Genomic DNA, 17,025 nt, shown 5'->3' with positions numbered 1-17,025 from the left:
TCAAAAAAACCTCTGACAGATATAATATAAAAATATCAACTTAAGAGCATTAATTTTTTCCCAGGGAAGGATACAGCATTGATGTAGCACCAGTTTCCTTTGTTGATCAGCCCTCGGGGTTGCAAAGACACTGGTTTATGTATTAGTCTTACATTTTCCAGTATTTCTGCAGAATGAGAAACAGTAAATTGAGCATCAACAAAACTCTCATGGCCATCAAACAACTATCTGCTGCAGCACTGCAGAGCAGTTCAAATCAATGAACAAGATTCCCAGAACATTCAGCAAATGATTTCCACTCCATTTACCCACTGGTCACATTCCAAACCAGACGTTTTTCTTCCACTGAAGATCCTGGGATTTGGATCAGGAGATGCTGATACAAAACCGATAGCAAGACCTACAGATCTGGATGTTTGTTTTCCTAAATCCAGGTACTTTATTTATGTTGCTACATAGATACATACACACATATAAAATGCCATTAGCTGGAATCACTTGTCACCAGTTTTATGAAGTATTTCCCACAATTTTCTGCTTTGAAGAGGGATGAAGCCAACGCAGCAGTCTCAGTTCAGAAGTTTCACCATCCACTATCTTACAACAAAATCATTTCAGTGCAAACACAGACTGATGTGCTCCGCTCTTCAGAACACACTGTTTTATTTAATACTTCCAAAATCTATGAGATAACAGTCCTACATAATGTAATTCCTACTCTTTCCTGCTTTCAAAACCCAAGTTTAAAACTTAGAAACCACTGCACATTAGTCTGCCCCAGTTATGAAACCAAGAACAACAAAGGGAGCTTTTCCAGGAATCCTGACCTGTTATTTAGAAATCTAAATAAGAACTGTTTAAAGAAAATATTGGAGCTCATATATACTTTAAACTTGCAAAATAAGGTGTATGCAAGACAAAATACAAATTGCAAGTAAATACAGCAATTGTGTACCAGTGGGATTATCTATTTTTATAATCAATGTGAGGGGCTCTAAAGCTCTTATGTGCTATAAACTGAAAGAGTTTGAGCTGTTCACTACAGGACTAAAACAGTAACATGATGTAGGTACAAAAGCAGAGGTATAAAGCTGAAAGTAAGCAGAGGAGATGGCAGAACAGCAAACAAAATCCACATCCATCTACTGCCAAGCTATTTCCCTATCTATAAGATCATATTTCCTGCAGATAACATCAGTTCTAAGCAAAATTGACAAAAAAAATAATTCAGTTGTCTATTACATAAAGAACGTGCCACCTGAAAGAGCAGACAGCAAAGAAATGTAAAATGGAATATGAGATAGCACAGATGCATAATAAGATTCTTTTCTAGTGAAGGCTAAAATATGTTATTAAATTACTGCTCAAGTACTTCAGATTGTATTGTTAGAGCAGCAACATTTGAATTGTGTTCACACACAATATTTCTGTTAACATAATTCATCATTGTTGAAAACAAGGATAAAAGTAACGGGAAAAGTTTCTATTTTTTTGTGTCTCTCAATAACATTTTACATTAACTCTTTTCTTCCCTATTTTTGCATCATGCTCAATCACGATATTAAGAGGACCTTTAGCATCCTCTTGTGGTCACAAAGCAGCTTTGTGAACTGGCTCCAGTGCAGTTCCTGGGAGTTTTGCTTCTTTTAACAAAGATTTGGGTTTGTGTACAGCAATTACATCCAACAGCACATTTCCAGCTTACATCAAATACACAGTAACTAAAGAACTTCTAAAAGTGTATCAGAATAAAAATAGACTTACAACCATGAGAACATTTTAATATTTCAAAACCTGTTGGAAAGCTCATGTCATCTCCCAGAAAACGTACTTCTTTTGGAGTGTACTGATTTGTGAAATGAGAAAATGTGTAGCTATTTCTGTTGGCAAATGAAAAGCATTTTGCTGAAGCTCATTCATTGGGTTATTATAATTTTTTTCAATTTTTTTTTTAACAAGGTGATTCTCAAATCACCTGGTTAATTTTTTTAACCAGGTGATTCCCTAACAAAGCAAATCCAGAGTTTAAGGCAAGAGAAGCCCCATGGATATGGTGTCCATGCTGAAGAGATAAGTTGGTTACAAATTAGGAACTGAACACTTGGCTAAAGGCCCTGACTGAGAAAATATTGTCTCTCTCACTCTGATCTTTCCTCAAATCTGGACAATGCCTAAAAAAATCCCAGGACAACACTGCTGGATGACCCTAAACAAAAGCATTTCTGTAAGAATGCAGTCTGAATGTAGAAAAGGTTGTATTTCTGAAGATTATAAAACCCCCAGACCCTGGATGTCTCCACAACTCCTTGCTCTAGCATTTACCTGCCTTTACAATGAGAAATGTTCTACTATATAACATAGGAACACCTTTTATACAATCTGAATTAATTTCATTTTATCATTAGCCTTGGAGAACTGTGAATCACCATCTCCTTTATGAATTTGTTTTGTAAATTCGGATTTACAACCATGGTCGTTCCAACAGTATCATCTGAGACAAAATAAATCTGAATATTTCATTTTTGCCCATATGGTTTTTAAATCTTATTTCCATTTTTGCTGCTGCACTATGAAATTTTCCTTCAGAAGGAATGCCCAAAGACAGCCACTGCATCAAGTCCTCAACAGCAACAGCAGAATTAGTTATTTTCCATGTTTTCCACATAAATTGGTATTAACACACAGTGGGGGGGAAAAAATATTTTGTCTTCTTCAGCTGTACTAAAGACACTCATTAATTCCCTAGAACTTCTAGATCTTTTTCTCTAATATATCTACCACTAGTTCTTCACATTGTGCTCGCATTTTGTTTCTGTTCCGGTGCCTTCCATACTTCCATTTATTGGATTCCCTTCCTCCTAATTTAAAATCATTCCAGATTTAGTCAGATCTTAGAAGTTTCTGTTCTTTGATTCATCTCAAATCTTGCTGCTGTAAATAGATTTTATGGGCACTGTTACCTCCACCACCCACAGTGAAAACACTGCAAAAAACCACATTATTCAGAAAATTGTTTTAGATTCCTTCACTGCAATTTTTCCTAAGATCATCAAGAACAGTTAAAAGAATACTGAGATAACTGGTATTTTTCCAATTACTTATTTCCTTAGCTTATTTCCAACATTACATAAGGCATTATTAATTATCAGGTTATAATTGTAGGGGACCAACTCCGAAATGTGGCAAGTAAAGCCTTGAAGAGTCATATTTTTTACCAATATCACTTATAACCTTACTATCCCTTAGGTATTAATTATTAAAATGTTTGTCCTAGCATCTAAATTAGGCTGTGGTGCATACTTACTACACCTGTCCCTTTCTAAACATGCAAGTGCAGCACCTGCAAAGCAGATACATCTTGGACACTTGCTAAAATTACCTCTTCAGTATTTGTTTCTCATGAAGATCAACGTGAAATTTGTCTGATCTATTTATTTTCTAGTCCTTACCTTATGTAGCTTCTGTCTTTAAGGCTAAAGGAACCTCTGATGTCTGCAGGCTGAATCAAGCAGCATTAAATTATCTTCAGGGTGCCTGTGAATCACTAACTGCCCATGTAGTAACTGCTGAAACTGAACTACAAACCAACAATTTGTCCCTGGAAAAACAACTTCTCATGTGCTGAGCATCTGTACCAAATACAAACTGTGCACAAGGACCTTGGCACTCTAGCACTGGGTTGTTTGTTAATTTGATTTGTTGATTTTGCCTGCTAACACAAGATGCTTCAGGTGTAGTTTACCTGTGTCCAGCACCCTATGGCAATTGTGGTTTTCAAAAATTCATTCCCACTGGCAGGAGCTGAAGCTGCTGAATTCCCAGCAAATCCAACAGGAGCATCTCAACTCAGCCACAGGGAAAACAAGGAACACCCCTGACAAACACACAGAGCCTCACACAGTGATGATCACTGAGGCAGGAGATTTGAAATGAAATACAGAACAGAGCAAATCATGAACTGAAATTCTTGTAACACATTTTTGAGTGCGGGTGGATGAACAAAGTGTTCAGGTACCTGTTTTCCAAACAAGACAGAGAACACTCAAGTACATATAAAGAAAATAAAGAAGAACACCTTTTTCCACAGAGCAAAGCAGTGATCACATGGCATTCAGATCTTCAAGTAAACATTTTACACTGGTATCAGCAGCATCTGAATTACAGGAATTGCAGCAGTAACTCCTACCTAAATCAGCTACAATGAGCAGATGCATTCCTTTTATCTATACTCAGATTACTCCTCTGCCCAAGCAGCAAGCTAATAGTGAAGGTGCCAAAACTGGGAAAAAGTTACATTTGTGTTTTACTACACTGAAGACAAAATAAAAAGCTCTGCTCCCACCTGGTGGCAAAAAATAGTACAGAAACCGTGGAAGTCTAGAAAGTTAACTTACAGCTGGAACAACTTGGACAAGAGAAAAAACCATTTCCATTTATGGCAAGCAATCCTAGCTTTATGATGGTCACAAAAGTTTTAAGTTAAAAATCATTACCAAGTGATAGCTTGAGATTTTAAGACAACATTCTCCATATGGGTTCATACAGACTGTATTCACCTTCTTATATATATATATATATATATATATATATATATATATATATATATATATATATATATATATATATAGTTTTAATACAGTGTTTTTGACACCTAAGTGGGAAATACACTGAAATATAAATTATTCTGACAGCTTTTCTCTCAACAGACAATTCTGAGTAGTGAAACCATTGCTGAGTAAGGAGGGAAGGAGAGACAACACACAATTGTGGGCACTTTGAGCACCATCTCCAGGTCAGCTTGTATTCAGAGTGGAAACCTGACTTGAAATTGTCACTTTCAAAACAGCATTGTACCTGTAAATTAGCTTGTAGCATAAACAGCAGGACACTGCACAAAGTCTTCTCACACATTGACCACTTCACAGATTCAAAATAATTACCAATGCACCCAAGCTGGGAGAACTTCACCATTTCTGGCTGAATCTGCACAACCAGCCTCCTGCAGTTTCTAGCATTTCCCATTAGGAGCACAAATATGACAGGACCAAGAGTCAAAGCTTTTGTATCACTCATTTCCTGTCCTGATGTCCCCTCTGGACAGCTCCCTAGGGTTATTCTTGAACTGGAACAGCTAGCATTGGTTATGGATAAAGAATACTGTGTATAATGGTTAAATTGGAAGGACAGACTCCTCGAGAAGCATATTAGTAAATGTGGTATTTCCTAAATTGAAATTTCTGAAGCAAGATGTATGTAGCCATTACACTTCAACTGCTGTTTAGTGCCCAGGAATTTCAGCTACTTAGGTATAAATGTAGTAATACTCTTCTTGTAATGGAACACTATGAAACTGTAAATAGTGGATAATATAACACACCATTTTCTGAACAAACTAAATATATTCTCCTTTTCATAGCAGCACAGCCTGTTTGAAACCACATATCACTTCCACAGTCTGTTTGACAAGTTATTTGAGAAGCAGCAATAGTTTCCCTGTATCTAGCATAATAACATGGCAATGCCTGGTTGGAATGTTTACTCAGGGGGATACAAACTGTCTAATTCAAATTACATCCTTCATGCAGTGTTTGAACAGTCAGCTCATTACCAGAGGAATGTTCTCTATCAATACTGCACACTCCTGTTGACAAGCAGAGCTAACACCCTTGCAGCGTAACATCCACTCGTGTGTATTAACTATACCTGCAATCTTTATGGCTACGGGATCCTCTGAAACTGGAACAGGTCCCTCTTTGACTTCAACCTGTTTTTCAGGGACCAAAGGAGATGTGGCAGGAGGGGTATACTTAGTCTCAACATAGACCACAGATGTGGAGGCAGAGGGCTTGGAATTGTGAAAAAGACTAGCCCACGATTTTGCAGGCTGATTAACAGGGACCGATCCTGCAAGCGGGACCGTTGCCTCAGTAGTAGGTGAAGCTTCCTCAGGCTTAGCTTGGTCTGAGTCAGTGCTTTCCACAGTGTGCAATTCTACCCCATTGGCAGCTGTGTCCTCACCAGAGGATTCAAGTGTTTGTCCATTAGTAACGCCAAGAGTTTCAGTAGTATCAGTACCAGCATAAGCCTGTACAACAGCTGTCCTTAGGGGGCTCTCTCTGACGGCCTCCGAGGGGAGGCAGAACTGTTCAGAATGAGCAAGGCGGCATACCTCGGGCTGCCCCGCAGTCCTGCCGGGGGCTGCGGCGCCGGCGCCGGGCTCGGCACACGCGGCTCCGGCCAGGAAGTCCACGGAGCTGGCGGGGCTGCTGCAAGTCCTCGGCGTGGCCAGGCAGGGGAGGTCTCCTGCCAGCTCCGCGTCCTCCGCGCTCAGGCTGTTGAGTCCCGCGGCCGAGGCGTGGCCGTTCACCAGCGCCTCCGGGGCAGCCACGCCGTCAGGGACATCTTCCAAGTAGCTGTAGTATCCAGGGGGTCTTTTTTTCTTCTTCTTCCGCTCCCTCTGCCCAAGGCCCCCAGCCAAGGCGTCGTTTTCGGCGTTGGAGCCGCTGTCCAGAGCCAGGGTGGGGTCACTGAACTGGCAGTCAATGGAGTTGTAGTTTGTGTCGCTGAGAGCATCGTCTGGGGTTTTCTGAGCAGGTGCACAGCTGAGAATGAATTCTGGAGCCTGAGGATTCAGAGTACTCGAAATACTGTAGTCGGTGTTATTTAGGACAGATGACTGAGTCTCGATAACTTCATTAACACCAAATTCAATTCTCTGATACTCTTCCCCTGGACAAGAGAAAGCAGATCTCAGTTAGAGAATGACACTGAATCAAAAAGCTATAAAAGCAACAAAAACACTCTCCTACTTTCCCATAACTCAGGAAACAAAGTACGCTCCACAAGCAAAAGGAATTCTCATTCTCAACCATGACTTTCAAAAGATTATTTTCTTAAAGATAGCAGAGCATGATTCAGGTTTCCTTAACCAGAGTTATGTAATTTCCAAATCACTGCACAGCTCCTGCACATAATCTCTATTAAATTCCCCTTGTAAGAAAAACTATTAAAGTCCAGTGTATATAGGAATAACCTGCATCAAATTAATTACTGGATAACTGCCTATAAAATATGGTGTAATACTTAATTCCACGCTTTTTTCAAGCCAGTCTGTTCAACTGACAATTACAAAATCAAAGCCTTTCCCTTTTTAACTTTTCCATATGTGAGGCTTGTTTTTTAAGGGGCTGGGTTTGGTTCTTCCAGTGGGATTTATCATAACCCAACATAACTGAAAAATACATTTATTAATTGCATGGCACAGTGCAATTAAAGCTTTTGAGCCTCCAGGCTCATTTGTAACTTCTTTAATTTTATCACAAATTTATTACTATGTAAGAGTAATGATACATATGAATCCAGGATTTTATGACACAAAATATAACACATTCCTCAACATAAATCAGCATTCAACTTGTACACAGAAGTTGTACTGAAAACTTATGAACAGTTTTTTCCTTTTATTGATTTATTTATTTGCCCTGGAACGAAATATTCTCAAGGCAGGATGCAGTATCACAAAATATTTTTAGTCACCAAGTTCTGCAATTTCCTGAAATTTATTTATTGATATAATGTATGTGTGCTAAGTGGCAACACTGAGTACTTCAGCTACAACTATTTCTGTAACTACTAAGTAAAGATATAAAATTAATCAAACAGCTTCAGGAATTTTGAAAGTAAGCTGGAATTTTAAATCTCTGCAGGTCTTTATGATATACATGCTATGTTTCAAAGACATTACATTTTAATATTTTGTGTTTCCTCAACGATGGGAGCTAAACCACACATTTCCAATTCTTAAGAATTACTACAGAACCAACCAACATTAGGTATTAATTCCAAAGAAATTGAGTGGATACAGCACTAAACTTTTAAGATTTTGTGCAACTTACATTATGCATGACATCAACAAATAGATATTTTCAAGTACATCACAGACTCACTTAAAAATGAAATGATTTTTTTTTTAAACACAACAAAAAGCAACAAACAATTCCCAGAAAATAAGTTATTCACACACCTAAGGAAATAATCCTCTTGGAAAACAATCTAGTAGGGAATATTTTGATATATGACTGTCAATATAAGAGTTTTGCAGTTCCGGATATTTTCCAGAAAAATCTGTTAACAATTATTTTAGCTTTAAAAATGTGAAAGGAAGAAGAATCTGTGTTTTTTAATATCAAATGAAGAGTAACAAACATTCAATGTGTGTTGAGGTCTAACTTATCCATACAATACCAACATATTATGATTTAATGGACAAATTATAAAGATGTTAATTGCTTTTCTGCATTGATCAATTAATCTGACTAAATTAGAAGCAAACAGGTCACATATCAATTTCAACCTTGCTGGCAGTCAGACTAAAGGATTCTTTTAAAAAACAAAAAAGGGTAGGAATTCCACACACATCTTGGTTTCTCTAAATCATCTTAGGAAGAGAGAGAATTTCAGATTTCTAATTCTTTTTCCCCTCTCCCAGTGAGAAAGCATTTTAAACACCCTGCCTGCCATTCACCAAGCACTTCTGCAATCACTGCCGAGCCATCAGCACCCAGAAGAGAGGGCTGAAGTTCCTTTTTTAAAAAAATCAGCAGCCTGGAGCCAGAGGGGGGGGGAAGCTGTGCCTGATGTGCTCTGGGAGAGCTCAGGCAGCACCTCCTGCCCCAGGGGCTGGCAGTGCCAGGGCCTGAGCTGGCTGTGCACACACAGCTCCAAACTGCTTCATCTGAGTGCAAATTCAAAGTTTTAGGGGCTTTAAGGGATATAAATCAACAACAAAACCATTCCTCACTAGCTCATCTGTTTCTGGAGTGACCCCTCAGCTCAAGCTCAAGAGCTGGTTCTTTCTACCCCTTGTTACAACAGCACAAAACACAGGCAACAACTGGTAACATCCAATATTCCTCCAACCTTGATACAAATGACTTATTTGGCACATTTCAAGTCCCTGCCAGTTCAAATAATCCAGGACTACTTCTTTTCTAAAATCCAAGTTCAAGAAACTAGTAATTGCTTCAAAACAAAGAATGTGGTTTCCCTCCATGGGCAGTCAAGTCTATCAGAGGCCAAGGTAAAAGCTGTCACCTCTGTAGCCCTGTCCTGCTCCTTTCTCCTCAGCAAGCTCCCAGCACTTGTGTGACCCAAAACTAACCTAGCAAAAAACATCATCTAAGGGAGCATTTTTTCTAGTTTTGGTGAATTTATCAGTTACTTGTACACTAAAGAATCACAAGAGCCCACTCAGGGCTAGTGGAGAGCAGAAAACAGATCCCTTACAGAACATCATAGGCTGAAATCTTGCCAGGAACATAACTGATGTAACATTTAACACACAAATTAGAAAGTTACAGCTGAGCAATTTATCTTTGTAACTTACAGCAGGATTAGAATAATAAAAACCAGTAGCTATTGTACAGTTAGTTTGTGGAATGACTGGCAGAAGCTCATTTGCTGTAAGATTGTGTCAAGTTCATTTGAGAAAAATAAGAGGCAATTTTTTTTCTTATTTGTTTTGACTTTCCACTTTGCTTCAGGGCATCTTTGTTTCAATCTAGTTCACAGCTCTATTTCTGAATGGACTGAAACAGATCTCTGTGCCATGAACAACATGGCACACATATTGAAACAAGCACCAACAGATGCTCCAAGGACAGTCTATGTACATCCCCAAAATCTGTGAATGCACAGTACTAATTAGTGTGAACAGAGTTCTGCATATTAGAGCTTAAGCCATGATTTGATTACTCCTAGTAGGTGTTAACAGATATTCTGATTCTGTAATAAAGTTAAACACTGAAGAGATAAGTACAGAAAAAAATGGAGACCATGGGGAATGGTAACATGGTAAGTGTGTGTCATCAGATATAAATATTCTGCATAACCAAGCATTCCAGTTTAGTTTGCACAGCTTCCTATGCAGCCACCACAGTGATAATGTGCATGCACAGTACAGTGCAAGCTTGTTAAAGACATTTTTCAAGCAAAACCTAATTTGCTGTCATTACCTAATCTCAGAGCTGGGAGGGGTTCTCTCAAGGTCTAGGAATGATCTGAAAGACATTTGTACAAACCATCTTTCTGTATGGCTTGTGAACATTAAAATCTCAGTCTGAAAGAACAAAACTTAAACCCAGTTAGACAAAGAAATATATGACTGGATGCTCCTGTCACCAACAGACAATTCACACCACATGGTCTTTTTAAAGAATCTTTCTATATAGAACTACTCAGGGTCCTAAAAGTGGTCCTGTACTAAATAAAACTCCTGAATTCTCAGAAGTGCTGCTGATCTGCTCTCAAATGAGACCTGTGGTCCTTCTTTCTGACTGCCTTTCTTGTTTATCTTTAAAAGGAAGGCCAAAGTCTCTAAGCACAATGATCAGGCATTCTTAAACACTGATGTGCAGTTTGATCCTCTTTTGAGGAATGTTCAGTCAGATACTTCCATGATTTTCCAAGGAGATCCGGAGTCATTTTCATATACATCTGTCTAAGTCTCAGCTTCCTTGCTCTCCTCTGGTTCAGGGAGCAAACCAAAAACTAATTTACCTGCAGCTTAAAATTCTGTGGAAGTCTGGTTAAAACTATTTAGAGTGAGGATCCCCAGGCAGCTCACACCTACCTGTGCACTTCTTGCAACTCTGAAGTAAGGTCAGGTTTTAAGAGGTATGGGTTGAGGCAGAGGAGACCTGTGAGTGTTACAGCTTTAAAAGGGGAACTCTGCAATTTATTTTTAAATCAAGTCACACTTTCATCAAGAGATTAAAAAAAAAAAAAAAACAACCAAAAAAAAAAAAAAAAAACCAAAAAAAAAAACAGGATTCTTCATAAAAACAGCCAAGCCAGGCAGAAACAAGAGTCAAAGGGAGCACAGAACAGAGCACTGCTTGCAGCGCAGTCGTAACTGTTAGAAAATACTCATGCTATGGCTCTTCAGCCCCCCTTGTTTTCACAGCCACATCCCACAGTTTCCACAGGACTCTGACTGTGTGGTAGCACAGTGAAGGAGGAATAAGATGCCCACTGTAATTAGCTGAAGTCCAATGCAGGATTTTCAAAATCTCTCATAGATATTCATTCAATGAAGTTTAAAAATCCAGTATATAAACCTGCCTAATATATGCCTGTGTAGGTGCTGAGCACATTGTAACAATTGTATTTAAAGAGAGGTTACAGTAAATCTCAGGAAAGTGTCACAACCTTGAAGTTCAAAAAAAAAGATCTTGATTTCTTACCATCATGAAACTTACCTGTGGATTTAATACCACATGAAACTGTTTCATTGTATGGGGGGAGCTGTACAAAAAAGAAATGAAACTTATTTAAAGGCACAGCAAATCTATGAACATTTCGTATCAGTTTCATAGGAAACATCCAAATCCTTTAAAAATAACATCATAATTGAGATTTGATTTTCGGAGAGGATGCCTTGAACTCATGCTTCTATATTTATCAAATCCCACACTGCAGCTCCAGGCGTCCTTGCAGATTACCACAAGCACTGAGAGATAAAGATTATCTTGGGTACACACTACAAGCTCACCAACCTCTCAATAAATTCACATCCCAGCATCAGCATCTTTCTTCATCAACTCATTTCAGGATGAGGAACATATCCTCTTTTTAGACAAAAGCTGAAGACAGACCAAGTTGGGAAAGGATTAAACCAACTTTTGCACAGCCAACAATCACACCTAAAGCTTTTGACTCCCAACCTGCTCCAGGGTGGCCCTTGAAATGTTTCAGCTAAGGTGGATGCTTGAACACTCTGATCAGCCTAAGCATAAAGTACCCAGAGCACAGAGTGTGAATACATCTTGTACAAACACTGCCGTGATTTCATGGACTTGGGGTTGACAGAACCCTTGCTATGGTGTAACCACAGGTGGGCAATTCCTATCCCCCCTCACCCGCCCCTAAACCTCCTGAGCAGCTGAGAGTGCCTGCAGAACTGGCAGCCATTGCCACATTGCATTCCAGCAGCCCCTGGAGAACGTGGAACTGGTTCTGCAGTGGGACAGTGCAGCTTTACAATGCTATTCTCAACAGTAACTCCGATGCTGATAAAATAAAAGACTTCTTCATTGAGGCTTTCAATTCCCCAAGCTACAGATACTCACATATCACCTTTTAATGCACTGCAGACACCACTGCATCAGAAACAGCAAGAAAAATATCATTGAAATTCCACTGCACAAGTATGTAAAAAACCCCACATGCTATAAATCTATTTATGAACCTCAATGCATCTTAATATATCATTTTTTTAAGCAAAAATGACAATCTGTGGGCCAAGCTCCATATTAATTTTGAAGACAGGTTCAATATAATTTTAGTTAGAGCTAAAAAAATTACTCTAAATGTCTGTAACAGTTTATGATACACCTTGCAATTTTTGTTTTAATCCAAAGCAAAGCCTTCAGAGAATAAGAATATTTTAAGAAAGTAGTCAGCCTCTTGGTCCCCAACATATCTGATTAACCAACAGCACTCTTGCAAAGCTGACTTGTTCCATACAACTGGGTCATGTGAACCATCCCAGCCAACAGGGAAGAGACCAAACATGTGTCAAAAATGTCACATGTAAAAGAGAAATTTTAGACCACAGAATATTGGGTTGGAAGAGACCTTCAAGACCGAGTCCAACCCAGCTGTAACACCTGAACTAAACCCTGGCACCCAGGCTTGTTTAAACACACCCAGGGATGGTGATACCACCACCTCCCCAGGCAGCCATGCCAGAACTTTATCACTCTTTCCATGAAAAACTTCTCCCTAATATCCAGCCTGTATTACCCTTTAGAATTAACCACCCTCTTGCCAGAGTCCCCCTTGGGTCTGTGGTTAAGGGACCTCAGAGGGACAGCAGCACATGTGGGGACTGTCCCCAGCACAATGTGTGTCAAACATCACTGCAGCATTATCATCTCTGGCTCGTCCTTCTTGAATTTCACCCTGTCTTTTTCCGACCAATTTTTTTACACCAATTAGTGTAAAACTAATAAGCATCGTTTTTATTTCATCATCCAGGTAATTAAAACATTGAACTGAACCAGATCAAGGACAAACTTAAGGAACATCGTTCAACAGCTCTTTATTTTGACAGCTAGCCAGTAAGTGGTACACTGAGAAAATGAAGTCACACTGGTTCTGGTGCTGCAGGTTTGTACTTTGAGAACAGCTTTGCACAAGTCAAGATATGACATTTTCATCATCCCCAAAGTAAGTGTTGAAAAAGGTGATGGGGGCACTTCAGGTGACACTACAAGGGATGAAAATGTGCCCCTGCTCTGACTGCAGTTGTGGTGGGAGAACAGCAGGATCATCACAGCTAACAGGAATTACATAAAGATCTCTTCTGCTTCCCACAGACATAGCACTCCCCCAAAAAAGAAGAAATGCTCTTTTTCCTGTCTGAACTTCCCTCACTCCCCACCCCACCCCATTCCCTTCGTGCCGTTTCATTGTTCAGCAGTTTATTACACTAATTATCCTTGGAAAATTAAGCTACAGGAAAGTAAGTCACATTAACAATGGTTTCTAAACTGTGACAAAAGGATTTCCCCATCCACAGCTCAAGTGCTCGTTTCCTTTATGTTGAGAGGGCAGGATGGAAGCATGACTGAAATGTCTGAATGGAAATGTCTGGAGGAAATACATGGAAATGGACCCAAAGGAAAATCATTTTTCAAGTCTGGAGATGATGACAATGGGATAAAACTCCTCCCTATAAAGGAAAATGGTTTCATGATTGTCTACCAAGAATTAAAGATAATAAGAGCCTACAGTACAATGTGAGTATGTAATGAACTCCAACACACAAAGACAACTGTTCCCACTCTGTGGTTCTCTCTGTCACTAATTAATTCATTATTAATGCACTTCTCAGACCTCACACACAGCCTTCTCTGTCAGCACAGCTCTGAGGGCCAGCAGTGCTCCACCTGGCCAAAAATATTAACAATCCCTGTGCTTCAAAGGCTCCTAAGACTTAGAAGCCCACCTTACAACCAACAACTCTGCTGGGAAACTTCTCAGTATCCACCTGTTAAAAAAGAGATCAAAACTGAGGTACAGGGCTGGAAAATTCATCATCAACATCCCACCACTACTGTCAGCTACTCCAGCTCTGAAAGATGACAAGCAGAATGTGGAATCATTAATTTATGTCTAAAAATTGACTTAATATCCACATACATGGAAAAAAGACTACTGAATAAAACTTTCAGTTTGTAAATTAGCAAGCCAAGTGAATGACAAATATTTGTATTGTTGTATTTCAAATTCACACAAAGAGATGGAGCTTTCAAATGTTATTTCTAAAACAAGTTTAAAGTAGAGCTTACCTCAACAGAGCATCGTGGAGTCACAAAGAACTGATTAAATTCATCAGGGCTGAACTCCCCAAAAATATACTAAAAATAAAAGAGAAGGATCTTTGTTAAAGAACTATTTATAGTCAATACAATTAATAAATTCATATTAAAATCCATTAGGATATTAGAATTCAGAAAGACCCATGTGCTGGGAGTCAGAAACTTTACCTTGCATCCCAACTCCCATCTTGGTTCCTTCCTACATCTTTAGCAAAGAACTTTAAGCTCTGAAACTGAAAGCAAAACATTTTCCTTCAAATTCCTGTTGGAGGTGATCACAAATTGCTCCTCATCCTGTGACCATTATAAAACCATGTTTTGGGTAGAGTTGTATCAGTTCATACAAGCCCCAGGCAAAGGCTGGTTTGCCTTCTAAGCTCACCCCTTACAAAATGAAAAAAAACCCCAAGAATTACTTCTCCAGAGTTCTGCTAATCTAAGGAGTTACACATGACTAAATGTACCTGAGGGCACAAAGAACTGAAACTGCTCAGGTATAGGAAAACACACGAAAATCATCAATTCTGTTATTTCTGTGCCTGAAACTCTCCATAACAAACCTAGGATAAAACATCTTTCCCCAACATTATCTTGCTGCAGCTTTTCAGATACTTTGCATATATATAATCTCTAAAAAAAAAAACAAAGTACCTAACAAAGAAAATTACACTAAAATGAGAAATTTAATTTACAGAAAACAAAAGATTCCCAATAAAAAGTCACAGCACATGGAAGTTTCTATAAACTTCCACCTCCAGCTGTAATTGACTGAATAGCACTCACACATTCAGGACAGAGATATTAGGACAGAAAGAAGTTAAACAAGGAGCTGAATAAACTGACAAAATAGACAGAGAGGACTGAAAAGCACCACTCTTGGCATGTAGATAAAAGCAGGCCAGCTGGGCCCAGTACATCACAGCCCCCACTCCCATTTATCTCCGTGTTCTCCCAGGGCCATTCTGCACAATTCTCTGCTCTCCTCCAGCCTCCCACCAGAAAAGCTTCTTCAGCAGTGTCGACTCTTGCTTGTGATAAATCCTTGGCTTGGCTCTATCAAGACACAACAAACCAGAGTTGGGGCTGGGCCAGAGAAGAGAATTCCTAAAATCTGGGACATCGTCTCTTCTGAAGTGCAGGCTGCTGCCACAAACTGCACACACAATAACCCAACCATAGGATTTTTTTTCCAGGCTTTAGGTGGTTTATTCCAATGGAACTTGCTGTTTACATGACTCACAGCCATCTACATTTATAAATCTCAAAGCTTAACTGAAAGAAAAATTCCACAACCATTACAAACCATCGTTTCCTTACACAAAAAGTGATTTATACATGCACCACTTTTACATGTGGCAGAGTGTGCCCATTTTAATGGCCCCAGCAATGTAATCTGGTTTAGACTACAAACAACTCTAACAGTCAAAACAAACTGGATCATCTGTGATTCAAACACAGTTAAACATTTAATGCTTCAAAAACTCCTCCCTCAGCCAACTGCTGCCCACCAAGGGAGAATCCAACACCCAAACCCAACAGATCCCTAAATTGTACCCGAGTGTCCACAGCTCCTGGCACAGGACTCAGGTTTGGTTTATACTTTCGGTATAACCAAGGCATTTTTATTCAGCAACACAGGAACTAGAATTTAAACAGAAGAAAATCATTTGCTCACTCATCACTAAAATTATCTTTTAGGAGGTAATTTTGATGCTGTCACGCAACAGAACAAAACAATCATCTCAAGCACAGTCTATTGAAAGTTACATAAATCCAACCTTAATTTCTGCATCTAATAATATAATACAGTCATTTCATTAACCAACATTTTTTAAACTAAGTATCACAGGCCTGGTACTTCTTTCTGAGCTTCTTTTTTAATGAGGAAATACAAGACAAAATTTGAACAAAGTGATCATTAATGCTATATTAATTAACTATTTTAATGGCACATCCATATAGAGAAATCGGTGTCTATGCAACTCTTCCTGTAGAATATAAAACAGGGCTTTAAATATTTACCAACATCTCATCCTAGTCTGACTAAAGCTCAAAAAACCCAACCCATTTGGGCTTGAAATAAACAGGATTTGATCATTTGATCTGATTTTATTTACCAGTGCTTTACACCAGCATTAAGTCACCAGTTAAAAGATGGCATGAAAACTGAGAGAAATCATGTTTCCAAATAAACTTAAGGCCACAGGACTGATGCCATTAAACCTGCCCAGTTTAACCAACCTCCTCTGCCTCCAGTCAGCCTCATCTCTCCAGAAATAACTTCTGCAAGCTGGACAGAATTTTCTACTCTTTTCGAGACACAACTATGCACTCGAGTGAAAAAGAACCGTGATATCACATCCCTTGGCAAGTATAACAATCCCTACCAAAAAAAGACAGGATTCAGAGGGGAAAAATGTATTTTAAGCAATTTGAAAGACACCGTAACTCCCTGCCTGCCTGCTGTCCATCCATCCATCCATCCCAAGGAATCAGTGTACCTGGCGCTCTACAATTTACCTGTGTAAGAAAGTACTTGTTTAGTTCTGAAACAGCATCAGCATTGCTGCAGTACTTACTCTGTACTATTCAAATTTTGAAGGTTTTACAGCATCTTAAATGCCCAAGTAATAAGAAGTTT

General features: G+C 39.0%; 1 protein-coding gene across 1 annotated transcript in view; it reads right to left on the bottom strand.

Moving 5' to 3' along the window:
- Nucleotides 1-17,025, bottom strand: part of USP10 (ubiquitin specific peptidase 10) — a 47,600-nt gene that overhangs the window by 13,830 nt on the left and 16,745 nt on the right. The window contains exons 2-5 of the mRNA XM_021541248.2: nt 14,355-14,423; nt 11,259-11,304; nt 5,704-6,729; nt 75-166 (exon numbers count right to left, since the gene is read on the bottom strand). Of these exons, the coding sequence (XP_021396923.1) occupies nt 75-166; nt 5,704-6,729; nt 11,259-11,304; nt 14,355-14,423 (1,233 nt within the window). The remainder of the gene's footprint in view (nt 1-74; nt 167-5,703; nt 6,730-11,258; nt 11,305-14,354; nt 14,424-17,025) is intronic.

Source organism: Lonchura striata, chromosome 13 (genome assembly GCF_046129695.1).
Source record: "Lonchura striata isolate bLonStr1 chromosome 13, bLonStr1.mat, whole genome shotgun sequence".
Taxonomy (NCBI): Eukaryota; Metazoa; Chordata; class Aves; order Passeriformes; family Estrildidae; genus Lonchura; species Lonchura striata.
Note: the sequence above shows the minus strand (reverse complement) of the source record. Positions and strands in the feature narration are given on the sequence as shown.